This window comes from Conger conger, chromosome 2, assembly GCF_963514075.1.
Source record: "Conger conger chromosome 2, fConCon1.1, whole genome shotgun sequence".
NCBI lineage: Eukaryota > Metazoa > Chordata > Actinopteri > Anguilliformes > Congridae > Conger > Conger conger.
Window position 1 is genome coordinate 64,226,809 of NC_083761.1, and position 11,580 is coordinate 64,238,388.

Here is an 11,580-nt window from a genome sequence, read left to right on the forward strand (position 1 = left end):
CATCCGTTTCTTATGCATGTTCTTTCCAAAGGCCAGTGAGGCTGAAAACAGGCTGTTGTGTACTTATCAAACCATATTGATTGGGGTTCACTTTGAAAACATGAATGATTGCATGATTTTTCTCTCAATGGTAGATGGTAAAAGATACTTGGCAGACCATCTTACTAGAGCTGGGGAATTCTTCGAAAATGAATTGTTATCGACCCCAACGGACCTCATTTTGCTAATGTCGGTATGTTTGATAAAAGCGTTTTTAAATTACTTTTGAAAAAACTGTTGCGTAACTGGCAACCATTTAAACTACAACACCCAGTAGCCTACTTCGTAATGCCAAGTCACATGTTTCCGCCTCGTCAAGATTTAGTTAGAAACAAGTCAACTACTTAGAATGCAAGAACATAAAATCTGTTCATTTGATTAGCAACAGCAATTGATATCGGAAGCAACAGTTAGCTAGCTAGCTAACTATATAGTAGGACAATGTATTTGTTATACAAATTTGTGATGAACATATGCTGGTATAGTTTTATTTATGCTTAGGAGTATGTATATTAAGATTAAGATGAGAGAAAACATGATATTCACGCTTGACATTATTCACCTCCAATCAGTGACTTTAGCAAGAATATATAGTTTTATGCCCTCATTAGCTGCTGTAATTAGATGGCTTCCAATGTAACTTCTAGCTAGATAGCTGACATTCAAATATATTTGATTGAATATTTATGGTCATGTAGGCTACTGTATAAGATGAGACTTTTAGATTTAGTTTGCATTTAATATTAAAAGTCCGGTTGTCTTAGATGTGCACTTTGCAATATGTTAATGGTAAATAATGTTCATTACAATCTTAATTATAAATATATTAATGGTCAATATGTTAACATGTTATGTTAAATAACTAATTAAACATTTTAATATTTTAAAGATGGTCATTAAAATATACATGTTTAATTTCATTATTTAAAATGTCTTGTAATACATGGAGATAAGAGGAGGTGCATGTAAACATTCCTTTATTGTCAGGGAGTGGTGATTGTGGTTTTAAAAAGTGTTGCTTTTGAACCAGAAAAACTATACTGTATTTATTATTGTCAAGGTAAATGTATAAAATGATCTTGATTTGAGCCCATATCACCCAGCTCTACACCTTACCCAGAGAGACTTACTAGGTCACTAGTGCAAGCTACATTAAAGAGCCAAAAAGCATGGACAATTAAGTAATTCATTCAAGTAATTCCTCATTATATATAAAAAGATTTGGTAACTTTGTATTAATTTAGTTATTCTTAAAACATTCTGACCACACACATTCTTTTCAAATCACATTTTTGTCAGTTTTACAAGGGTATGAATACATTTGTCGATAATTATGTTTTACAGAACACAACAACAATCATGAACAACAAAGCTGATAATTTTTTAATTTTGCAAAGTAGTTTTAGCAAAGTGGAGGATCCCCTTGAACATTTAACTTTTAGTATGTAGAGACACTATTTTTAACTGTTTTTGCATGTGTATCTGTTCAGCAAACAAACTCATAATTATTCGTGTAGTGTTTTCCACTAATCCTCTGAATACCTTGAAAATATAATTCTGCTTCTGGAAGAAATAATCAGTTTACAGCACTTTGCCTGTGTATTTAAGAACACAGTTTTCGGCTTTGGAGACAACCCAAATAGCTACTGTGCACTATAAACTTATACTCCACTAAGGCTTAAACTCAAAAAGTCCACCCAAGAGGCTGTGTGCATTCTCCAGATGGTTCAGACCCAGAATGTTCTCAGCTCTGCCAAGAATGTCACAAACTTGTTTTGTTACATTCAACAAAGAACAAAGATATGACCAAAAAGACTTCACAAGCATATCTTGGGCAATGTATTACCATATCCCTATGGTGGTCAAACCCCTGTTTTTCCTGTGCACTCCATATTTTATAGACTAGAGCACAGTAGGAGAATAGTCCAGAGGGAGGAGGTAAAACCTAAGATGTTGGCACAACTGCCAATAAGATTCATAGTAGATCATTCATAGTATGCCTGTTCATGTGAGTATTAAATTGATATCTTATTTTTATTCCATTTAAAACTGAAAACACGTGTCATTGTAGTGGAGATTCGTGCACATTTAATTGTCACCTCTATAATAGAGCCTCAAAATGGGCAGCTATTCATGGCAGATTGTTTTTAAGATAGACAGAAAATATTCTCTTTTCCACTGAAATAACAGGCTCCCAAAGGACCCAGAGTGATTTGCATTCACTAACAAAGAAGCCGACTGACCCACTTTATGAAATAGGCTTCAGGTAAACAGACACAACCTGTTAACCAGGGGCTCTCTACTAGTTAATGTAAGGGGACTAGTAGAGAGTGTCCTTGTAATTGCCAAAAAAAAAAAACATACTAGATCCTATATTTCCAAATTTATCAAGTTTTTGCAATACAGTTAATTGATCTGATTGGAATATATAAATATAATAGAGAGATTGCATAAACTATGTATGTAACAATTAAAACCTGAAAAAACACAGTTTACTCATATGCAGATGATTGTGTATCAGGAGCGATAGCAGCTTAAATGGAAAAGCATAAACATTTTATTATTAGAACTACTTAAATCCTCAATGAGCTTTATAGTAGTATTAAGGAACCAAATAAAATCTTTCCTCTGTGGAAGAATCTCAAGAAGAGTAACAAGCACATTCTGCAAGTAATCCCACAGCCATTTTTATGAAAAATGTGTGTGTGTGTGTGTGTGTGTGTGTGTGTGTGTGTGTGTGTGTGTAACCATCAGTCAGTGGTCTGTAACTTCAGCTGTCTGTCATCAGTGGGAGAGGATTAATTATCCCTATGCGATGTCCAGCTTTGCTGTTTCTATGGAGTATAGAAAGCACAAGGATTTATTTTCCAAACCCATTAACTTTCACCACTTTTGAAGGATACCAAATGCTTCCAAATGATTGTCTCAGACAGAATCTCTGAAATACTCTTCCTTGAAGCCACTATCTTCTCGGCAACTGCCTGTCAAATTAAAACTACTTTAAATGAGGGTTTAATATTGTTGGACAAAAAGCAATCAGAAACAATACATTATTTTATAAGGCTAATGAGAAAATATTGATCCTGTGTGGGACAAATTAGATTGTAAAGATTTTTATCAGATTACATTTTATGTTGCTTAATCTGTTGGCTGAAGGCTTGAACATCTAATGAAAGCTTATGGACACTACACGTTAGAATGGGATTTGATGGAGGAGATGTGATGTTTGATGTTTGCAACAGTGTGGAAATATTTGTATTGCTTTTTTTGTTGGACTTACGGATGAATTTGAGCTGAAATCCAGTACAGGGCTCCTTTTCTGTGTCATTCCAACAATACAACGAATAGGTGAAAAAATTTAGTGCAATTTTGTAAGCAGCAGCATCCTCCATTGCAGTGATTACTTTTGCTGGGTTTCTCTCCCAGTGCCTCTTTCTATGATTGCTACCAATTAACCATGACCTTTCCCAATATCTTTCTAAAAACAATTAGTTACTGCTGCTTTAACTTTTTTGAAGAGAAACATGACACAAGAATCAGTCACGGCAAATGAAGTTAACAGCAAATGCTGACTGGATCCAGGCAACAATCTGGTTCCCTAAATGCAAATATCAATGGTTGTGTCATTCCTCTGTTTTTAACCATGACGGAACATCAGCAGATGTAGACATGTATTAAACAATGGGAAGAGAACGAGAGAGAGAGTGGACAAATCATATTGAGATGCACTTGTTTGCATCTACAGAAAGATTTGCCACTAGCAGCTCATCATGGTTGTTTGCTAAACCATGGTGACAACCCTGAAAATTGCTTGTGTGATTTGCTTCATGCAGTTTCAGGAAATTGAATGTCCTATGATTTAGCCCATTTGGACATGTGATGGTTGTATGATTGTTTTCTTCCAAGAGGAGCACACTAGCTTCAATAATAGCTACAAGCTGTTCATCTGCATAGACAAACTTTGTAGAGCAGGCATGGGAAGCTAATATTTACAGATCACCTGCAGGTTTCACAGAATGATGCTAAATGCAGTTAAAGAATGCAGAAGTGGTTATTAGTGGTTTACACCATGATCTGGGTAAATACTCTATTCTGATTGGATGCTAGGTGGTGATTAAATGTATATAATTGTTCAACGTTTGGCAGGTAGTCCAGGTCAAGTCTAATCACCATTCTAAATTCATACGCAGCCTGCCGTTTTGATACAAGGAGAGACCCAAACCCAACTCTTGCAGTGGTGTGAATATTTCTTGACATGTTGCAGTAAATATAGTTTCAAAAGTGTATGTATTGTTACTGTATGTTGCTTGTGGTGTAGGTTTCAGTACAGTAGAATATTGTTTTTAAGATTTAAGACCAGAGAAAATTAAATGCCAGGTCATAGGAGAATGTGCATCAGAGCATATATTCTAAATACTGAAAAGGTATATGCAATAAAAAATAATTAAAAATCTATATATAATATATAGATCTTAATATTCAGTTTTGAAACTTCATTCATGCGGGTCCATATAAAATGATTTTGTATCCCTTCCATCAAATGAGCAAGGGATGGTTTTGCAAATTGTATGCTAGGAATGACATTTTAATTACATAATCTTATACCCCCTATTAGAATTGTGTTTGAGGTTATAATGGTATTATAGAACAGTAGATGTTCTCTATGGTTTGTATTCAAATTATTCAGTTGTCTTCAAATAATCTTTGATCTGTAACATAACATATAGAAGCACTGGAAATGGGTAAATTATTTGTATTGGTATCCTACTAGGGAATCATTCATGTGGCACACTGTAGTTGACTTATCCCGTAGCTTCCAGTTTTGAAGGAGTGTTGCATTTTTAATACAATTTATACATTTTCTACCAGCTTACCAAATTGCTTACTATAATTACAACTGCTTCTTTTTAATGTGAAATTCAAACAGGCCAAATTAATCTGACATTGAGTGGGAAGTACATTCTAATCTCTGGTTAAAATAGTTTGAGAAAAACTAAACTCTCAAAGTTTAAATTTAAAGTGAGTGGGATCTGGGCATTTGGCTGACATGCTGCAATTGTGCCCTACAAATTAAAAACAAGCACCATGTAGCAAGAACATGTGGAGACCAGTATGTTCTAGCAAACAAAATAAATTAGCAGCTTAATGTTGTGACTTTTTTTGTTGTCACGTTTACCGTTTGATAGACATTCTGTCATGTATATGCAGCTTTTGTTTATCTATTGAATGCATTGTACCGTTTGTAATGTTAGTGCCTTATCGCCGAGCTGCATTCAGATATGAGGATAATTAAGTAAATTGGACTTGAGAATTCCTGTAGAGAGCATCATGGGGGATAATGTTGATTTGTAATGGTGTCCCTGTGCGTACATTCCTGGCTGATTTGTGCAGTCACTTGTATGTACAATCAGTGCAGGCAAAAGGGAAATTATGTTTTAATTTTTTCCTTCCGTAGCTCCAATACATGCTGTAATTTAAACATATAGTCATTCTTTTCAGTTATCTTCTCAGTTTCTATCGTACTGCATCAGTTTTTGGTGCAGAAGGTCAACGTTTTCTCTAGCAATGCCATCCTAGGCTTTGTAATATTAGTGTGGACATAATGCCTAGCTGTAAAAACACTTTGTTTGAGGATAAGCATGTAGATCATGATGATCACTTAGAATGTTCTCAGATGATTGGAGCAACATTTATAAAGTCAAAATAGAGTCCGAATAGTTTTGTAGTATAAACATTTTTGCAGTTTACAGTTTGCATTGGATTCAGTAGACCCACTCCTCCATGTATGATTATAACAGCATACGTACATAATGTAAACCATCATTGTTAGTATCCAAGCCTATCACATGCTGCCAAAAAGTCTGCAACACTTCTCTGCATTGACTCATTTATCAAGTAGCAATACATTTTGCCTGGAAAGAAGCCACACGCAGTGGTAGTACCATTTCAGAAAACAGTTACAGTAGTGCTGGAAAGCATTGTCATAACAATGTGCCATGCCACTCATGCCTAAATTACCCTTCTGTTTTACCTGTTCAACACTTAGTCATTTAAAATGTATTTTTAAAAATGCTTTATTACATTATTTTACGGTGGTTGCTGTCTGCATGTTCATGTGCTTCATTTTCGTTTCACTAACCCCTGTCATATCTGTCCATAGGCTGGGATAATTGCGGAGTCCCGATTGAAAGAATTAACACCTTCTGTGCCTGTCATCTTTATCAAAGCCATCCCTGTTGACAAGCAGGAGACTCGAAACGTGTACCAATGCCCTGTTTACAAAACCAGGCAGAGAGGACCCACTTACGTGTGGACCTTCAACCTGAAGACCAAAGAGAACCCGTCCAAGTGGACCTTGGCAGGTGTTGCTCTGCTACTTCAGATATGAAATAATATTTCATGTTATTCATATTCATATCAAGAACTAGAAATGTATATCGATGCTCAGTATGCCTTGTTGTTGTATGCGTTTATATCCTACAATCAAATTCATACAGATTAACTTGTTTCCATAAAAGTGTGTTCCATTATATTAATAGCATGAGCAGGAATCTGTTATCTTTGGTATCTATGTTATTTCTTTCCTTGTTAAATGAACATTAATTAAATTTTTCATTTAAAATTGGGCATATTCTGGTGTGTTTTTGACCAATTGATTTTCTCCCAGTGTTGTCAATACTCACCAGATCTTTCTTCTTACCCTGCATCAGTTATTTCATGTCCCTGTACCAAATTGCTTCTTCTCAATGTTCTGTCACAGACCCTTCATCTCTCCTCATTTCCAGGTTTCACAAACTGTACAGAACAACGTGGGCTCGGTATGTCTCCCAAGAAAACATGCCCAGCACATAGTTAACCTCTGCTGTATCTTCTGAAAAAAGTCTGCTGAATTCTGCATTTTGCGGTTTCAGTTATGAAACCTCAGCAGTATTCATCTTTGAAACACGAACAACCGTAATAGATCCCCTGAGTCCCGTTCATCCAGTTATTGAAGAAACCTAATAATGCACGCAGAAACATAAGCAAGAAGACCATTACATGAGGGGGGAATGTGGAAAATAGCTGCAATTTAACAGGAGCCACATTGATTATATCCTAAGGTGGCTGTAAAAAGTGTGTTTTTCTGCCTTTTCTTGTGCTTTAGTGTAAACCACCGACAGACAAACACACATACAAAGCATTCAACAACATTTTTGAAGCATGAATGGACATTTTAAGGGATTTATATTTACACATTTTTTTCCAACAGGTTTTCTGGCAAGTATGGTTTTGTTTCTTCAGGATAGAAGTATTTTGAAGTTTAATGGAAATGTTTTGGATAATCTACAGTGAATCATTGAATGAGATCATCCTCAGAGGTCTATATCGCTGGAGAAAAACAAGATTGGTTGACTCAGTGGTAGTTCTAAATGGTGGGTTTGTCACGTTATTGATGCTGTGACAAATTGTGTCAATGGATCATTTTCTATGCACTCGAGTATGATACACCCATGGAGCAGGGCACACTGTCACATCTCTTTGTTGTTTCCTGGCAATTATTGATTCAGTGATGCTTTCCAGGCCGGTATAAATACGGTCATGATATCATCTGTAATGTGTGGTTCAAGATTCCCTGTTTTTAGTGTTTATCTTGATAATAATAAAATCAAAAACACTACATAGTTCTTAGCGCAAATGAGCACAGCCACACTTAGCAAAGTCCGTTATTGGCTTTGGGAAATTAAAAAAATTACAAATGAAGAAGCAGAGGTAACATATACATGCTCAAACTATACGACTTGCCCTTTTAATATTTTTTACAGGTGTATAATGCTAGGATACTGGAAATCTAATAGGGTTTTTTTTTTTTTCAGATCTTGAGAGATGTGCTTATTGATCTGTTGCAGTTGGGGACAGCTAATTAGAATTTTCTTGTTGCTTGTGCACAGTAGCCTACACATATGAAAGATAATTAAGAAGTTTGTGGCACCTCAAAAAAGAGCTTAAGCCATCAGGCGGGACCAAAGAGAATGGGAACAAACAAACAAACATATTCAGGAATAATGTTGTTGTCACCAAAGGAGTTTTGTTTCTTGTTCCTTGTGGGAAAAGCTTAAAAGTAGCTGCATTAGGACTGTATGATCTAAAGATTCACTTCGGCAACAAACCACGAAGATGCAGTTGTCCAGTCAAAAAATGTGTGCCAATAAATATGCATTTTGTCCTGCATCCCAGCTTGCAAATGAAGACGCTACTTCATCAGACATCATAACGCAACCTATCACCGTCTACAGCAGAGAAAACATTAGTTATGTTTTAGTTACAGCAATTAGTTGATGTTCCTTGACTGTAAAATAGCAAATAACTTTCAGTGCAAATGTTGCTGAATTTGTATGCAGGCCTGCACAAAGTTATTATTAGCCTATGTGGAAATCTAAATACAGGAATATATTAAATGAACTTAAACCAGACAAACAACTGTCCTGGCTAATTATTTTAATAGATAGATAATGTTCTGTATGGTTTTTGGGAAATTTATACAGCATTGAAGTCATGAGAATAAGGGCAGCTCTCTCCAGAGGTAGACACCTATGCATTTGCGCATAATGTGCTCAACAAAATAATCTATTGGAAATGAAGAACATTGAACTCACAAGCAGCATTAGATAACACTCCTGAGAGCAAGCTGATGTAAAGTGGTGAAACGATGCTAATGGCTACAAACCTGGGATTCCATTAAACTTTTTCCTGGCTGCTATAAACCAAAGATGTGGTGGGCAGTTTCTGTAAAGTAGTGCTTTTTGCAAGTAGTGCACTAGTGCATACTTAGTTGCAAATTTGAATGTAAGGCTAATAGCATTATCGATCACTCTTCAGGACCCTGTGTTATATAAGTCATTGAACTTCTTGTGTCACACCAGATATGGTGTGTCAATTAATGTGTTTCAAAACAACATACTTAACATGAGCTGTTATTTTCTTGTTTATAAGGTTGGGAAAAGTAAGTATACATCTTTGTTTTGGATAAACAAATACTTATTCACACAATATACTGTAATGTACATATCCACAGTGTCCAGTGGCCTACTGAATGTACTGTATGGTAAAAAAAAAAAAAACTAGCTAGTGAGAGTATTAGAGAACGTGCTATACAAACAAAGAATGGAAAACAAGGGTACTTGAACTAGTCATTTATTTAAAGGGAATCTAAATTGATCATACCTTGCCCACACATTAAATGCCGCTCACATTCACGCTGTTAAATACCTAAACTGATATGGACATGCCTCTTTCTGACCTGTGATATATGTTTGCAGATCATATTTCCCTTCTCAGAATGGGGGACATACAGTATAGCACTATACTGCCCCAGTGTGACCTGTGACACAATGGTGTCATCCCTCTGTGGCAGACATAACATTATTGAGCCTTAAATGTGTCCTTGTTTCAGACTGGCATAGCTGACCCCACGTTATTTGTTTTTCGCGGTCTAGTTTCTTAAGGGTTAACCTTTTTCCATGTTTGAACTTTAGCCGTCCAGATTCTAATGCTATCACAGGGGACAGCCATTATACACCCAACTGAGCTGACATTTGTTATCTTATTATCCAAACAGATGGTGATATGGTGCACTAAAAGCCTCTACCTCTTGCGAGACAAGGTTGCGGTTTTCCTCCTTCATGAATACCGTTGCTTTATGTTTACAAATTAAAGCCTAAAAGGCCAGCGCCACACTCGGCATTCATTTTTCAGGGGGTGACTTGCGCGCTACGGGCTATGTGCAGAGGGAATAGAGCCACAAGCGGGAGAGAATTCACCCAAGGCTCACGCTTGGAATCGGAAAGAAAGGAACTCATCATTTCTGCGTGGACCATTGGTTGCTAGGTTACAGGTCGGTCGTGAGGAGCTGCCAGTGTGAAAGTGCTAGTGTTAATGCAGCCCATATACTGTGGGCATCGCTAGTATACAGGAAAACATGGCTACCATAAAAGTCTTTGAATCTATTGTGATGAAATGCATGTGCACATTGATCAGTGTGGAACTAGGGGCTGCAAATGACCCATGGTTCCATGAGAAACATTTATTTCTGCTCTTCCACTAGGTTGTATACCATACTCTGCAGGATCTGTCAGTACAATGAAATGCAATTTAAGCCCCAAAATTGGCAGGAAGAAGTAAGCCGTACCCATTCACTCTCTAGGTGTACATGTACATTTCCAGTGCTCATTGACTTGTTAAGATCGATTCAGCTGCTGCACTTGATATCCAGTATGCATATTCAACATGATAATCATAAGGTCAAGAACTACATTGGTTGACTGAAATTTGTCCTTGGTCCTTTAAGAGCTTGTGCTCCATGATTATGGCAGTTATTGCTTTAACGAATACCAGCCTACTAATTCATGCATGCAACACGAACTCAGAATCAGCCAGCGGATTGAAAGACAGCCACTGTGCTGTAATTACATATGTTCTCCCAATGAATGACAGGACAGAGAGCGTTTGACAGTACTGCCGACACCACTTCAGGATTGCATTTTACGCCACACTGTCAAGTTCACCTCGACTTACAGCGTGTTAAAAATTCTCTTCTAATGAACACCAAAGCCCCTATTGTGACTGATATAAAGATTTGACCTACATTTCTGGAAACTGAAAACTGTGACATTATGTAACAGTAAACTTTTCCTTCAAATGTCAACGCTCTGAAGTTGCAACCATCTGATTTTATGCGTTTTGAAAGATTTGCATAAATAAATTAGCAATGTTCCTGTCGGCGCCAAGGTGCAAGTGTCATAATTATGATGATTCACAGAACAAATTTACTTTCTCCACAGAACTATACTTTTAGATTAATTGAAATAGTTCAAAAGTTCCTTGTGTATGTGTTAACCTACTTTTTCCCTTGGGTGATAAACAAGGCTGTGATATTGTTGTGCATAAAAACAAAAAATGAAAGAATATGCAAAGAGGATAAATTGCATCTGTAACACAGCCTACACAGTAACTGTACTCACCCACTGTTTTGTTAACACCATTTTCTTTTCCAGGTATAACATACTGTCTATGACTGATATCAGGGCAGTTTTGACATCAGCGTACACCTACAGTACAAGGCAGTATTAACCCACACTGAGCACCGGCCACATCCAATGTAATTTAGTGTCTCCTGTGAGAAGAATCGCTTGCTTCAATTATTTTCTGTTATTTTGCATTCATGATGTTCAGTTGTTAAACAATCCTGTCTTTTAGTCGGCATGTGTGACTGCTGTTGGCCATTTTATAAGAAAGGAAATATTTTCAACACTGCAGATTTCATGTACTGTAGTTTGCCGGAATCATGACAACTTTTTTAAATCTCCTTCCATACCTACCATTAATTGCGATGTCGTATTCTCGTCTAAATGCAGATGGGATGGTATTAGTGTAAACTGGAAACTAAAATCATTTTCCGTATTTTTCTGTGCAGGAATGCAAATGCATGCCTTTGTTTTCATGTTGTGAGAAATGTGTATGCACCCCTGCTCCTCAATGAATTTAAAGAAGGTCTGAAATTGCTCT

The 11,580-nt window shown here is 36.6% G+C and overlaps 1 protein-coding gene across 1 annotated transcript in view; it reads left to right on the top strand.

The window, feature by feature from the left end:
* Positions 1-6,661, top strand: part of dnah9 (dynein, axonemal, heavy chain 9) — a 124,391-nt gene extending 117,730 nt beyond the window's left edge. Inside the window, exon 69 of the mRNA XM_061223225.1 lies at positions 6,200-6,661. Coding sequence (XP_061079209.1) covers positions 6,200-6,427 — 228 coding nt within the window. The 3' untranslated portion in view covers positions 6,428-6,661. The remainder of the gene's footprint in view (positions 1-6,199) is intronic.
* The last annotated feature ends 4,919 nt before the right edge of the window (positions 6,662-11,580 follow it).